This window comes from Choristoneura fumiferana, chromosome 11, assembly GCF_025370935.1.
Source record: "Choristoneura fumiferana chromosome 11, NRCan_CFum_1, whole genome shotgun sequence".
Classification (NCBI taxonomy): domain Eukaryota; kingdom Metazoa; phylum Arthropoda; class Insecta; order Lepidoptera; family Tortricidae; genus Choristoneura; species Choristoneura fumiferana.
Genome location: NC_133482.1, coordinates 2,583,593 through 2,599,635, shown reverse-complemented (window position 1 = coordinate 2,599,635; position 16,043 = coordinate 2,583,593). Strand labels below are relative to the sequence as shown.

Here is a 16,043-nt window from a genome sequence, read left to right as displayed (position 1 = left end):
TATACACTTGGGAGCAAAGAAATCGAGCCACCCTTGCAAAGTTTTATGTTTCCATGATAACACAACCTAAAAAACATAAAAATCAACATAATAATTGCAAGGGTGGCTCGATTTCTTTGCTCCCAAGTACAGTAAGTTCTGTGCCAGCTCTTTTTTGCCTTTGAGAGACGCTGCGTGAACCAAGTCGCGGTTAAAAGCTAGTTTGAAATAAAACGAGGATCTTGATGTTGAGGGTGTTTATTGCACGCGGCGCTAGTCATATAGTGGGCAGGTGGCTTCGCGTGTCGGTCTCTTTCTTGCCTTTGACAGACGCTGCGTGAACCAAGCCGCGGTTAAAAGCTAGTTTGAAATAAAACGAGTATCGTGATGTTGAGGATATTTATTGCATGCGGCGCTAGTCATATAGTGGGCAGGTGGCTTCGCGTGTCGGTCTCTTTCTTGCCTTTGACAGACGCTGCGTGAACCAAGCCGCGGTTAAAAGCTAGTTTGAAATAAAACGAGTATCGTTGATGTTGAGGATATTTATTGCATGCGGCGCTAGTCATATAGTGGCAGGTGGCTTCGCGCGTCGTCTCTTTCTTGCCTTTGACAGACGCTGCGTGAACCAAGCCGCGGTTAAAAGCTAGTTTGAAATAAAACGAGGATCTTGATGTTGAGGGTGTTTATTGCACGCGGCGCTAGTCATATAGTGGGCAGGTGGCTTCGCGTGTCGGTCTCTTTCTTGCCTTTGACAGACGCTGCTTGAACCAAGTCGGGGTTAAAAGCTAGTTTGAAATAAAACGAGGATCTTGATGTTGAGGGTATTTGTTGCACGCGGCGCTAGTCATATAGTGGGCAGGTGGCTTCGCGTGTCGGTCTCTTTCTTGCCTTTGGCAGACGCTGCGTGAACCAAGCCGCGGTTAAAAGCTAGTTTGACATAAAACGAGGATCTTGATGTTGAGGGTATTTATTGCACGCGGCGCTAGTCATATAGTGAGCAGGTGGCTTCGCGTGTCGGTCTCTTTCTTGCCTTTGGCAGACGCTGCGTGAACCAAGCCGCGGTTAAAAGCTAGTTTGAATAAAACGAGGATCTTGATGTTGAGGGTATTTATTGCACGCGGCGCTAGTCATATAGTGGGCAGGTGGCTTCGCGTGTCGGTCTCTTTCTTGCCTTTGACAGACGCTGCTTGAACCAAGTCGGGGTTAAAAGCTAGTTTGAAATAAAACGAGGATCTTGATGTTGAGGGTATTTGTTGCACGCGGCGCTAGTCATATAGTGGGCAGGTGGCTTCGCGTGTCGGTCTCTTTCTTGCCTTTGACAGACGCTGCGTGAACCAAGTCGCGGTTAAAAGCTAGTTTGAAATAAAACGAGGATCTTGATGTTGAGGGTGTTTATTGCACGCGGCGCTAGTCATATAGTGGGCAGGTGGCTTCGCGTGTCGGTCTCTTTCTTTCCTTTGACAGACGCTGCGTGAACCAAGTCGCGGTTTAAAAGCTAGTTTGAAATAAAACGAGTATCATTATGTTGAGGGTTTTATTGCACGCGGCGCTAGTCATATAGTGGGCAGGTGGCTTCGCGTGTCGGTCTCTTTCTTGCCTTTGACAGACGCTGCGTGAACCAAGTCGCGGTTAAAAGCTAGTTTGAAATAAAACGAGGATCTTGATGTTGAGGGTGTTTATTGCACGCGACGCTAGTCATATAGTGGGCAGGTGGCTTCGCGTGTCGGTCTCTTTCTTGCCTTTGACAGACGCTGCGTGAACCAAGTCGCGGTTAAAAGCTAGTTTGAAATAAAACGAGGATCTTATGTTGAGGGTGTTTATTGCACGCGGCGCTAGTCATATAGTGGGCAGGTGGCTTCGCGTGTCGGTCTCTTTCTTGCCTTTGACAGACGCTGCGTGAACCAAGTCGCGGTTAAAAGCTAATTTGAAATAAAACGAGGATCTTGATGTTGAGGGTGTTTATTGCACGCGGCGCTAGTCATATAGTGGGCAGGTGGCTTCGCGTGTCGGTCTCTTTCTTGCCTTTGACAGACGCTGCGTGAACCAAGCGCGGTTAAAAGCTAGTTTGACATAAAACGAGGATCTTGATGTTGAGGGTATTTATTGCACGCGACGCTAGTCATATAGTGAGCAGGTGGCTTCGCGTGTCGGTCTCTTTCTTGCCTTTGGCAGACGCTGCGTGAACCAAGCCGCGGTTAAAAGCTAGTTTGAAATAAAACGAGGATCTTGATGTTGAGGGTGTTTATTGCATGCGACGCTAGTCATATAGTGGGCAGGTGGCTTCGCGTGTCGGTCTCTTTCTTGCCTTTGACAGACGCTGCGTGAACCAAGCCGCGGTTAAAAGCTAGTTTGAAATAAAACGAGTATCGTGATGTTGAGGGTATTTATTGCACGCGGCGCTAGTCATATAGTGAGCAGGTGGCTTCGCGTGTCGGTCTCTTTCTTGCCTTTGGCAGACGCTGCGTGAACCAAGCCGCGGTTAAAAGCTAGTTTGAAATAAAACGAGGATCTTGATGTTGAGGGTTTTATTGCACGCGACGCTAGTCATATAGTGGGCAGGTGGCTTCGCGCGTCCGTCTCTTTCTTGCCTTTGGCAGACGCTGCGTGAACCAAGCCGCGGTTAAAAGCTAGTTTGAAATAAAACGAGGATCTTGATGTTGAGGGTGTTTATTGCACGCGACGCTAGTCATATAGTGGGCAGGTGGCTTCGCGTGTCGGTCTCTTTCTTGCCTTTGACAGACGCTGCGTGAACCAAGCCGCGGTTAAAAGCTAGTTTGAAATAAAACGAGTATCGATGTTGAGGGTATTTATTGCACGCGGCGCTAGTCATATAGTGGGCAGGTGGCTTCGCGTGTCGGTCTCTTTCTTGCCTTTGGCAGACGCTGCGTGAACCAAGCCGCGGTTAAAAGCTAGTTTGAAATAAAACGAGTATCATGATGTTGAGGGTATTTATTGCACGCGACGCTAGTCATATAGTGGGCAGGTGGCTTCGCGCGTCCGTCTCTTTCTTGCCTTTGACAGACGCTGCGTGAACCAAGCCGCGGTTAAAAGCTAGTTTGACATAAAACGAGGATCTTGATGTTGAGGGTATTTATTGCACGCGGCGCTAGTCATATAGTGGGCAGGTGGCTTCGCGTGTCGGTCTCTTTCTTGCCTTTGACAGACGCTGCTTGAACCAAGTCGGGGTTAAAAGCTAGTTTGAAATAAAACGAGGATCTTGATGTTGAGGGTATTTGTTGCACGCGGCGCTAGTCATATAGTGGGCAGGTGGCTTCGCGTGTCGGTCTCTTTCTTGCCTTTGCAGACGCTGCGTGAACCAAGTCGCGGTTAAAAGCTAGTTTGAAATAAAACGAGTATCATGATGTTGAGGGTATTTATTGCACGCGACGCTAGTCATATAGTGGGCAGGTGGCTTCGCGTGTCGGTCTCTTTCTTGCCTTTGACAGACGCTGCGTGAACCAAGTCGCGGTTAAAAGCTAGTTTGAAATAAAACGAGTATCTTATGTTGAGGGTGTTTATTGCACGCGGCGCTAGTCATATAGTGGGCAGGTGGCTTCGCGTGTCGGTCTCTTTCTTGCCTTTGACAGACGCTGCGTGAACCAAGCCGCGGTTAAAAGCTAGTTTGAAATAAAACGAGGATCTTGATGTTGAGGGTGTTTATTGCACGCGGCGCTAGTCATATAGTGGGCAGGTGGCTTCGCGTGTCGGTCTCTTTCTTGCCTTTGACAGACGCTGCGTGAACCAAGCCGCGGTTAAAAGCTAGTTTGAAATAAAACGAGGATCTTGATGTTGAGGGTGTTTATTGCACGCGGCGCTAGTCATATAGTGGGCAGGTGGCTTCGCGTGTCGGTCTCTTTCTTTCCTTTGACAGACGCTGCGTGAACCAAGTCGCGGTTAAAAGCTAGTTTGAAATAAAACGAGTATCATGATGTTGAGGGTGTTTATTGCACGCGACGCTAGTCATATAGTGGGCAGGTGGCTTCGCGTGTCGGTCTCTTTCTTGCCTTTGACAGACGCTGCGTGAACCAAGTCGCGGTTAAAAGCTAGTTTGAAATAAAACGAGGATCTTGATGTTGAGGGTATTTATTGCACGCGGCGCTAGTCATATAGTGGGCAGGTGGCTTCGCGTGTCGGTCTCTTTCTTGCCTTTGACAGACGCTGCGTGAACCAAGTCGCGTTAAAAGCTAATTTGAAATAAAACGAGGATCTTGATGTTGAGGGTGTTTATTGCACGCGGCGCTAGTCATATAGTGGGCAGGTGGCTTCGCGTGTCGGTCTCTTTCTTGCCTTTGACAGACGCTGCGTGAACCAAGCCGCGGTTAAAAGCTAGTTTGACATAAAACGAGGATCTTGATGTTGAGGGTATTTATTGCACGCGACGCTAGTCATATAGTGAGCAGGTGGCTTCGCGTGTCGGTCTCTTTCTTGCCTTTGGCAGACGCTGCGTGAACCAAGTCGCGGTTAAAAGCTAGTTTGAAATAAAACGAGGATCTTGATGTTGAGGGTTTATTGCACGCGACGCTAGTCATATAGTGGGCAGGTGGCTTCGCGTGTCGGTCTCTTTCTTGCCTTTGACAGACGCTGCGTGAACCAAGCCGCGGTTAAAAGCTAGTTTGAAATAAAACGAGGATCTTGATGTTGAGGGTGTTATTGCACGCGACGCTAGTCATATAGTGGGCAGGTGGCTTCGCGTGTCGGTCTCTTTCTTGCCTTTGACAGACGCTGCGTGAACCAAGCCGCGGTTAAAAGCTAGTTTGAAATAAAACGAGGATCTTGATGTTGAGGGTATTTATTGCACGCGGCGCTAGTCATATAGTGGGCAGGTGGCTTCGCGTGTCGGTCTCTTTCTTGCCTTTGACAGACGCTGCGTGAACCAAGCCGCGGTTAAAAGCTAGTTTGAAATAAAACGAGGATCTTGATGTTGAGGGTATTTATTGCACGCGACGCTAGTCATATAGTGGGCAGGTGGCTTCGCGTGTCGGTCTCTTTCTTGCCTTTGACAGACGCTGCGTGAACCAAGCCGCGGTTAAAAGCTAGTTTGAAATAAAACGAGGATCTTGATGTTGAGGGTATTTATTGCACGCGGCGCTAGTCATATAGTGGGCAGGTGGCTTCGCGTGTCGGTCTCTTTCTTGCCTTTGACAGACGCTGCTTGAACCAAGTCGCGGTTAAAAGCTAGTTTGAAATAAAACGAGGATCTTGATGTTGAGGGTGTTTATTGCACGCGACGCTAGTCATATAGTGGGCAGGTGCTTCGCGTGTCGGTCTCTTTCTTGCCTTTGACAGACGCTGCGTGAACCAAGTCGCGGTTAAAAGCTAATTTGAAATAAAACGAGGATCTTGATGTTGAGGGTGTTTATTGCACGCGACGCTAGTCATATAGTGGGCAGGTGGCTTCGCGTGTCGGTCTCTTTCTTGCCTTTGACAGACGCTGCGTGAACCAAGTCGGGGTTAAAAGCTAGTTTGAAATAAAACGAGTATCATTGATGTTGAGGGTATTTATTGCACGCGGCGCTAGTCATATAGTGGGCAGGTGGCTTCGCGTGTCGGTCTCTTTCTTGCCTTTGACAGACGCTGCGTGAACCAAGTCGCGGTTAAAAGCTAGTTTGAAATAAAACGAGGATCTTGATGTTGAGGGTATTTATTGCACGCGACGCTAGTCATATAGTGGGCAGGTGGCTTCGCGTGTCGGTCTCTTTCTTGCCTTTGACAGACGCTGCGTGAACCAAGTCGCGGTTAAAAGCTAGTTTGAAATAAAACGAGGATCTTGATGTTGAGGGTGTTTATTGCACGCGGCGCTAGTCATATAGTGGGCAGGTGGCTTCGCGTGTCGGTCTCTTTCTTGCCTTTGACAGACGCTGCGTGAACCAAGTCGCGGTTAAAAGCTAGTTTGAAATAAAACGAGTATCTTATGTTGAGGGTGTTTATTGCACGCGGCGCTAGTCATATAGTGGGCAGGTGGCTTCGCGTGTCGGTCTCTTTCTTGCCTTTGACAGACGCTGCGTGAACCAAGTCGCGGTTAAAAGCTAGTTTGAAATAAAACGAGGATCTTGATGTTGAGGGTGTTTATTGCACGCGGCGCTAGTCATATAGTGGGCAGGTGGCTTCGCGTGTCGGTCTCTTTCTTGCCTTTGACAGACGCTGCGTGAACCAAGTCGCGGTTAAAAGCTAGTTTGAAATAAAACGAGGATCTTGATGTTGAGGGTGTTTATTGCACGCGGCGCTAGTCATATAGTGGGCAGGTGGCTTCGCGTGTCGTCTCTTTCTTGCCTTTGACAGACGCTGCGTGAACCAAGCCGCGGTTAAAAGCTAGTTTGAAATAAAACGAGGATCTTGATGTTGAGGGTGTTTATTGCACGCGGCGCTAGTCATATAGTGGGCAGGTGGCTTCGCGTGTCGGTCTCTTTCTTTCCTTTGACAGACGCTGCGTGAACCAAGTCGCGGTTAAAAGCTAGTTTGAAATAAAACGAGGATCTGATGTTGAGGGTGTTATTGCACGCGGCGCTAGTCATATAGTGGGCAGGTGGCTTCGCGTGTCGGTCTCTTTCTTGCCTTTGACAGACGCTGCGTGAACCAAGTCGCGGTTAAAAGCTAGTTTGAAATAAAACGAGGATCTTGATGTTGAGGGTGTTTATTGCACGCGGCGCTAGTCATATAGTGGGCAGGTGGCTTCGCGTGTCGGTCTCTTTCTTGCCTTTGACAGACGCTGCGTGAACCAAGTCGCGGTTAAAAGCTAGTTTGAAATAAAACGAGGATCTTGATGTTGAGGGTATTTATTGCTCGCGGCGCTAGTCATATAGTGGGCAGGTGGCTTCGCGTGTCGTCTCTTTCTTGCCTTTGGCAGACGCTGCGTGAACCAAGGCGCGTTAAAAGCTAGTTTGAAATAAAACGAGGATCTTGATGTTGAGGGTTTTCATTGCACGCGACGCTAGTCATATAGTGGAAGGTGGCTTCGCGTGTCCCTAACTCTTTCTTGCCTTTGACAACGCTGCGTGAAAAAAAAACGCGGTTAAGCTAGTTTGAGAATAAAACGAGGATCTTGATGTTGAATCGTTTTTATTGCACGCGACGCTAGTCATACAGGGCAGGTGGCTTCGCGTGTGGAGTCTTATGCTTGCCTTTGCGTTCGACGCTGCGTCCCTTTGCCGCGGTTAAAAGCTAGTTTGAACAAAACGAGAAACCGCGAAGTATGCGAAACGGCTCTACATTGCACGCGACGCTAGTCATATAGTGGGCGCGATTCGCGTGTTGGTCTCTTTCTTGCTTTACAGACGCTGCGTGAACCAAGCCGCGGTTAAAAGCTAGTTTGAAATAAAACGAGGATCTTGATGTTGAGGGTATTTATTGCTCGCGGCGCGTTAGCGTCGCGGCGCTAGTCATATAGTGGGCAGGTGGCTTCGCGCGTCCGTCTCTTTCTTGCCTTTGAGGGGCGCCGCGCGCTCCACGTGCAGCGCCGGCAGTAGCGGGGAGGACTGCACCTGCACAAATGTTTAATGTCATTGTCTTTTTTTTCGTATTTTCGTTTCGAGGCTTTGAACACTAGGTGATCATGTCAGCGTAATGTGTGTTTGGCTCAGGCGGGCTACTACGAAATTCGAAAATCGAAGTTCGAATCGTACCGTCCCTCTCACTCTCGTATTAAATAATATTAGCGTCAGCGGGACGGCAAGATACGGAAGTTAGAATTGTGAACTTCGTAGTACCTATAGGGCTAGTTCCCTACACTCATGGGACAGATCAAAGAAGTGGTAAATGCAAATGGCCTTGTCAGATGTCGGCTCTAAGAGCTAACAATTGACCTGGCCGTTGTGCATGCAGCCCCAACCCCCAAGAACTCTTCTTCTCAAGTCTGAGTTCCGAACACAGTTGTTTATTTAAAATACAGACTAATGTAGACGGTTTATTTACTCTAACTGGGCCCCATTATTCTAAAATTCAAGAAATTTACCTAAGTTAGATATACAGCTACGGGTATCTATAAAACGTTACCTCTAATCTCTCTAATTACCGTAATCTATATTTTGTACCTATAAGGCAACTGCAGACTTTTAATTAAACCTTCTAGACTAGAGTAGCCAAAAGCTATTTCTTCTTTTCTTTCTTGCCATCTCCGCTGTTCGAGTCCGTCTGCCCTGACGCACTGGTCGCATCGTTCACGTGTAGGAAAGTGTTCTAGAAAGGATACGGGAGAAAGGTCTGTCAAATGGTCCTTCCAACCGGATATAGTATCCGGGACGAATTTCATGGGGTTTCTGGTAAGGATTAATGGGAGAGTGGATTTTCTCAGGGAAATGAGCACCTTATGACAAAAGTTCCTAAGTAAAATACTCTATATCTGGTCTAATCTTCTGCCTGATGAGCTCAGGGTTATAGTCCCTGATGCCAGCTAGTATACCTGTTGCCGCCGGGCCCGCTCGTAGTCGGCGTGGTCTGCGTGCGGCACGGTAAACAGAAAGTTCTCGAAGATGGCGTGTCGCAGCAGCTGCTCGCACGTCCACCGCATCATCGGGTCCTTGTCTAGGCAATTCTGCACAGACCACAATTTATGGATAACCATAGTGCTTTATCCCGCAAACATGACAGGAGACAGGTGATACTGGCTGTCTCAATTTCGTAGCTACATGAAACCCGGTTTATCATGAAATCCCTTACAACAATGAAGATGTATTATCTGGAATTATCGTAGTTACTGTCATCAGCAGGGCTACTACGAAACTTGAAATTCGTGCCGTGCGGTCCCTCTGACACTTATACTATTTAATACGAGAGCGAGAGGGACGGTACGATACGAACTTCGGGTTTCGTAGTAACCCTGCTGTCAGGCAGTATTTAAGAACAATAATATAGGCGTATGGGACGACCTCATCGCCCGCTGGTATTGTGTCCCCAAGGAGTCGGTCATTGCCACGGCCGGATTTAAGGGAGGGCAACGGGGCCTCCACAAAAGAGGCCCCCACAATAGGGCTTCGGTTTTTTTTATTCCGTCGAGTAAACACTAGTAAACTACTATTTATTCATCTAGTATTTGTTAACTTCAATCAGGCATTCAGTAAAATATCAAAATCTCATTCCTTTGTTGCCCCAAGGCCTCCAGCCCTCTAAATCCGACCCTGATCCAATGACGTCAAAAAATTTAGACAACCTGATGAGAAACGAGTTGATATGCCGGCCGCCACACCACCAATAGCTCTTACCCACCCCATTTAGTTTGCCTTTGTTAGCCCCCTATTGTGGAGCGCAAGAGTTAAATGCTTGAAGAGTGGATGTGTTTCCGTCAATAGCGAGTTAGAATTTCGAAGTTTCTATCCTTAGACGTTCACACCAATGTTGCCACCTCATTACCCTGATAACAAATTAGGATCCAGTGAGTTTGAGTATATCTTACCTTTAAAAAGTCTAAAATTAGTTCACTGTGGGCGTATCGTTGCGGTATTTTGTTCTCCAAAGGCTCTAACGTCGTAGGTTCTGGCAACGCCATGCCCTGAAATCCATATCCATACTAATATTATAAATGCGAAAGTGTGTTTGTATGTTTGTGTGTTTGTCCGTCTTTCACGCCGTAACGGAGCGACGGATCGACGTGATTTTTGGCATAGAGATAGTTTATGGGCCCGAGAGTGACATAGGCTACTTTTTATCTCGGAAAAATGCAGTTCCCGAGGGAACAGCGCGCGATAACCGAATACCACGCGGGCGGAGCCGCGGGCAAAAGCTAGTACATAATAAAAGTGTCTTTAGGTACAGTCGAGTTAAGCAAAAATTTGATCAAAAATATCTGAACACGCTTCTATGCCGTTAACAATAGAGTCTGAACTTTTGGGGATTAATTTCAGCTTGTGTTTATCAGGACTTGCATAGTTATTGCGGGGAACCGGTATACCTATATTTGCAAGTGGCGAGTTCTCGTTCATTGTGGCGTTCTAAGGGGGAGGCATTGTTCAGCAGTGGACGTCTTCCGGCGGATGATGATCGAGATGATGGACCTGCAGTTGAAGCTTTGAAACTTGGGCCCCATTGGTACTTATGAGTTTTTGTAAAAAGTGCGACTACTGACGCAAGAGGGATGTTGTAAGTTTGATCACTATGTTTGTGGTGTCGTTAGCTTTAGCTTCCAAACGGATTGATGTGATCGTTATGTAGATAATCTACTAGTAAATACAAGTATACATATGTATGTATACTTAGGCACTTGTCCCACCGCCGACGATGAGCCAGAAGCGAGCAGAGCGAGGAACTAGAAACGAGTGGCCGAGCAGTGAAAAGCGAGTGTTCGAGCACGACGGGCGATTACTCGCTCTACTCGCTCGAGCCGGGCGGCCGCCAAGCTAACAGCGCTGAGCCGAGCGAGTATCGCTGAGCTAGTTTTATAGCTCAGCGAGTCTTATCTCAGTCTGAACCGCCAGCGATCAACTATTAATATACGTCTCTTTTACTCACACAGGATCTTATATCTTTTGTATGTTTCTTGAGCGAGAAAATAGTCGATAGCCAATCGTTTCCTCGCCGGCGGTGATACAACTGACTTAGGTATCGACTTCTGAATCTAATTAAACAGCGTTCCCACCAGAGATGTGCGAGGAATATGTTTTCCATTAACCAATAGAAACGCTTCATTTACCTCGCCTCGCTCCGCTCAGCTGTTTCCACCAGAGATGTGCTGTGCGAGGATAGGTAAATAAAGCGTTTCTATTGGTTAATGAAAACACATCCTCGCAGATTATTGGTGGAAACGCTGCTTCAAGTAGGTATAATAGTTTTTGAATATACTTACACCTACGAGTAGAAGGTAATATCTGCAATCACTGAACCGATTCTTAAAAAATATTTCACCAATACTACCTACCTGAAAGAAGGTGTTCTGCGAGAATATGGTCATGTGCCGGGGCAGCAGGTCCCCGAGGGTCTTCCGGATGAGGTACAGCTGGTCCAGGTCGCTCTTGCCCGGCCAGAGCGCCTCACTCGACAGCAGCTCCGCGAACACGCAGCCTGGGGATTGCCCACACAATTTATTCAGGCGCGTGTTTATTTAGCTTCACTTAGTGCAGTCACTTGCATTGTATTTATCCGCCGTAGCGGAGCGTAAAAAAATATCTGACATGTCCTACCGTGTCGACGTGGCGTCGTGTCAGATTTTTATATACGCTTTGTTGTGCCAGATATTGGTGCTGGTAATCGGATCGTACCTACTTACGTGCAATAAGGGGCCGTTCATTAACTACGTAATTAAAATACATTTGTTGACTCCCTGTTACTGCCATGTAAAAAAGAGCACGTAAGATTTCTCGTACGTTACGTAAGATTTTATATAGATTTAGAAATGAATCAATTTCGCTAAATCAAGGTAAAAAGTGAGCGATTCAGTTTCTTTGGCTGTACAGTCGAGAAAACTGAATCACGTATCAGGTGGAACCTTTGTGCAGGCGCGGTCGCAGCCTGAAATTTTGGAGGGGCTCACTAATAATAATACAATATGTCGAGTAATGCTGCTACCTGCCTGGGCATGTCTGTTGTCCTGCTACCTGCCTGGACATGTTGTCCTGCTATCTGCCCGGATATGTTGTCCTGCTACCTACTTGGACATGTTGTCCTGCTTCCTGCCTGGACATCGTTGTCCTGCTACATGCCCGGACATGTTGTCCTGCTTCCTTCCTAGACATGTTGTCCTGCTACCTACCTGTATATGTTGTCCTGCTTCCTGCCTGGAAATCGTTGTCCTACTTCCTACCTGGACATGTTGTCCTACTTCCTACTTGGACTTGTTGTCCTACTACCTACCTGGACATGTTGTCCTGCTACTACCCACCTGGATATGTTGTCCTGCTACCTACCTGGACATGTTGTCCTGCTACCTACATGGACATGTTGTCCTGCTACCTACATGGACATGTTGTCCTACTACCTGCCTAGACATGTTGTCTTGCTACTTACCGATGGCCCAGACGTCGACGGGCGTGCTATACATGGTGTCCCCGACCAGCAGCTCTGGCGCACGGTACCAGCGTGTCGCCACGTAGTCCGTGTAGCTCTCGCCGGGGCCTGGACATGTTGTCGAACACCACAATTAGCTACGGCATCCTTGTAACAAAGTACCTATCACAAAATCCGGAATTCTTATTCCGTCACTGATTGTACAGCCTAAGTACTGCATTAAAATCTGCCACAGCGGCACATGCAAAAATATCTGAGAATAGAATAGAATAGAAACGTTTATTCGCACTTCGCAAATTACATCATACAACACAAAATAAACAAGTATTAAAGTAAATATTAATCTTGAGAAGGTAATTGCGAAATCACGAAGCGGTCTCAGCTCACATCCCTTCACATCCTACACATCCTAGAAATGGAGTCGTATCAGATATTTATGGACGTTTTGTTGTGTCAGTAGGTAATTGACGCTGGTGACTGTACTGTCAAATTTATCACTCAGGGTTGTACGTAACGGAGGCAGAGGTGGAGGCGAAGAGCTTCGCCTCTGCAGAGGCAGAAGTTAACGAAAGCGGAGGTAGTGAAAGTATAAGTTTAAAAAATATAAAATAAATCATGATTTATTAATTACTATACCTGCACTTCAAATGAGCCCATCTCACCACCTTGAGAATCAAACCGTCACTACACGTAATAGGTCAGCTCGCAAAATTGAACTATGTTTTAAAATCTTAGTGTCATTTTTGTCACCCGTGTGGTGTCGGGTTAGAATTACACCTGTCCATTTCTTCCGTGGATGTCGTAAGAGGCGACTGAGGATATAGGTTAAGGTATACCGTAAGCGACAGTCTAGCAACCGTCACTACGAGTATTGTCCCGTTTTTGTCAAACTTAAAACCTAAAATTGCTAAGAGTGGCTCCGAAGCGGTAACGTTTCGTGTGCTCGCCTACCCCATTTGGAGTACAGGCGTGATGTTTGTGTGTTGTGTGTGTGTGTGTGTGTGTGTGTGTGTGTGTGTGTGTGTGTGTGTTTGTGTGTGTGTCATTTTTGAGAGGAGACTTTTGTTTAATGACGGTTTGGTTCTCAAGATGCGAACTTTATCCGCACTGGGCCCGCGTGGGCACAACGGCCGCAGCCCTCTCATTCTGAGAGGAGGCCTGTGCCCAGTAGTGAGACGTATATAGGTTGGGATGATGATGATTTATTAATAGACGGTAAGTATCTTATATTGGTCAAAATTACTCATAGGAATGTCAAGTACCCGAACACTTAACTAGGCGGTATCGAAAAGAGAACGTCCTGCACCTGTAAATAATGCTAAACCTTGACAACACTTAAAAATTTGGTACTTATAATTAAACCCATATGGAGCAAGGCCTCGCTTGCCCGTTTTAATAGCCTGTGGTCAACTAGTCCTAAGAGGTGAACGTACTCCACTTCTGCAAGGCAATCAATACTCGCCAGCAAGACGCTGGCTCGAACAGAACGTTTTAGAATTAAACTTACTACTTAACGTATTTTACGTTAATTATTATAACCCAACAAACTTAGTAGAAAAGTTGAAAAATCTCCGACATTGTCATTTTAAATAAACAAATTCTTCGCAGACAGAGTCTTTACTTATGTTTTAGGTTTAGGTTTCAGAGGTTTTACTTAAGTTTTTCACCTACATATCTTTATACATCAATTATTTGCAGACGAAATCGCGGGCAATAGCTAGTAAATAATATGTGCAGTCAAAACCGTTTATAACGTCATTGAAGTGGCCAGCTATTTTGGCCGTTAAAGACGGTTGGTCGCGATAACAGTGTTATTTAAAAGTAGGTAGTACAGTCACAGCACTAATATCTGACATAACAAGCGTGCAAAATATCTGATACGATCTATTTTAGGGCCGGAAGGACGTGTAGAGATATTTTTTTGCACGCTCCGCTGTGGCAGATATAATACTGGTGCACTGTTACTTACTCTCACAACTCTCCTCTCTGTTTTTGGTCGTTACACCGAGAATGTTGATAATTTAATGGTTTTTGTTATAAATGATCATGACTGTGTATTGTATATTTTAGTATGGTATACAGCAACCGTAATTTGTACACAGAATACCTACTCACAAACAGAGCAAAACTGAAGTCTAGCACTTTGCCTCTACCTAAATTTTTAACAGTAGGTAATAAATTGATTTTAGTAGGTACGTCCACTTTATGTAGTCTAAGATCCGTTTAAGAACGACCTTCACGAGCTGCAGGTATGGATAAACGTATTTTATAAAGCTTTTGCCCGGGCTCCGCCCGCGTGGTATTCGGTTATCGCGCGCTGTTCCCTCAGGAACTGTGCATTTTTCCGGGATAAAAAGTAGCCTATGTCGCTCTCGGCCATAAACTATCTCTATGCAAAAATCACGTCGATCCGTCGCTCCGTTACGGCGTGAAAGACGGACAACACACAAACACCTTTCGCATTTATAATATTATAGTTTAAATATTTCAATAAATATATTGCATATGGGTGTCTAAAAAATTCAGTCCAGGATATGATTAATTAATAATTTAAAAAAATTTATACGGTTTGGTTAATAGACAAATTCCATACCAATCGAAAGTGTAGTATATTATTTATTTGACATATTAAATTTAATATAAAATACGTTTCATCCATTAACCAGCTCGATGAAGGTCGTTCTTAAACGGATCTTCTACTATTGCGACATATTTCCGGTTAACCTGGTTTTGAAGAGCCAAAAGCCCTAGTTGATATTTATGAGTACAATCGAATAGAAACAACTCAGTGAAGTAAGTTGGTATAAACATTAAGGTTGTAGGTAAGTACATATGTTTAATATCATACATACATAGAGCAATGACCCAGACATAGGGTTGCCAGGAACTAATAGATACAGGCCCTTTACTATACTTCGTTGTTTTAGCATTAGAAAAGGGTAAACAATCTTGACTAGTATTTTTATTGAAAAACGTTTAAAAAAAACAGTAAGTAGGTACTTAACTAACATATTACTTACGATACCAAAAGCATGTAATAGTAGATTATAAACTAGGGTTGTAAGTGATCAATTACACCCAGATATTTAGGCGCACGAGCAGGCAAAGCGAGCGAGGGTGCTTATAATTCGCGGGTGTACCTAATTGATCATTTGTACTTGAGTTGAACACTACTTTTCATGACAAATGCGAGGAAATAAAGAAAAACCGTTATAAATGTATACGCCAATTTGTAACAGAGCGGAAGAAATTTATCGCGCCAAACCGTCTTTTTTTTAAAATGTCTCGCACTCTTCGGCTCAATCAGCCAGCACTGGCCAGCAGCATTATGCCAGCATGGAGGTTTGGAGGGAAGTATTACGCATTACAATCTCCTTTTTTACTAGTTCGTGAATACAAAGGAGCACCATTCGATTTTTAGGGTTCCGGAGCCAAAATGGCAAAAACGGAACCTTATAGTTTCGCCATGTCTGTCTGTCTGTCTGCCCGTCGTCCGCGGCTTTGCTCAGGGACTAACAATGCTAGAAAGCTGTAATTTTGCACGGATATTATATGTAAACTATGCCGACAAAATGGTACAATATTTTTTTTTCTCATCCAACCCTATAGTGTGGGGTATCGTTGGATTCAGCGATTTGTTTGCGAAATATTCAACTTTAAAGTGCAAATTTTCATTAAAATCGAGCGTCCCTAGCTCCCCACTAAAATAAACCGTGGGTGGAAATTTTAAAAAAATCAGGATGGTAGTAAGCATATCAAACTTTCAAGGAAAACTATAACGGTTAAGTTTGCTTGAGAATTATTAGTAGTTTAAGAGTAAATAGCAGCCTAAGGTATAAAATATACTTAAACTATGGAAGATTCCGTATAAAAATACGAAAAATATAAGTACTTAATTTTTTCGTAATGGCTACGGAACCCTATTTCATATATTTAACATCCCTAAAGATGTAAATCGAATTTACGACACGGATTTCAAGTTAAATGCAACTACTTTCAGAGCTTAAATGATGAAAATGATCATTATGCCCGGCTTATTGTTAAATAACTGCTGTGACTTATTTTTCAAAAATGTTTTCAAATAAAAATAAATCAAGATCGCTTACCTTCTTTCTGATGCAAAAAAAACGAAGTAA

At 45.2% G+C, this 16,043-nt stretch overlaps 2 protein-coding genes across 2 annotated transcripts in view; both read right to left on the bottom strand.

Moving 5' to 3' along the window:
- Window positions 1-7,376: 7,376 nt before the first annotated feature.
- The window catches only part of LOC141432488 (cyclin-dependent kinase-like 4), a 66,095-nt gene continuing 57,428 nt past the window's right edge, over window positions 7,377-16,043 (bottom strand). The window contains 1 exon segment of the mRNA XM_074094072.1: window positions 7,377-7,457. The gene's annotated coding sequence lies outside the window, so the exon portion shown is untranslated.
- LOC141432487 (cyclin-dependent kinase-like 1) lies at window positions 8,060-12,143 on the bottom strand. Its single transcript, XM_074094071.1, has 5 exons — window positions 11,908-12,143; window positions 10,823-10,965; window positions 9,365-9,460; window positions 8,375-8,506; window positions 8,060-8,151 (listed from the first exon to the last, which is right to left on the bottom strand). Exons 1-5 carry the CDS (start codon window positions 11,939-11,941, stop codon window positions 8,062-8,064), a joined length of 495 nt encoding a protein of 164 aa, XP_073950172.1. The 5' UTR covers window positions 11,942-12,143; the 3' UTR covers window positions 8,060-8,061.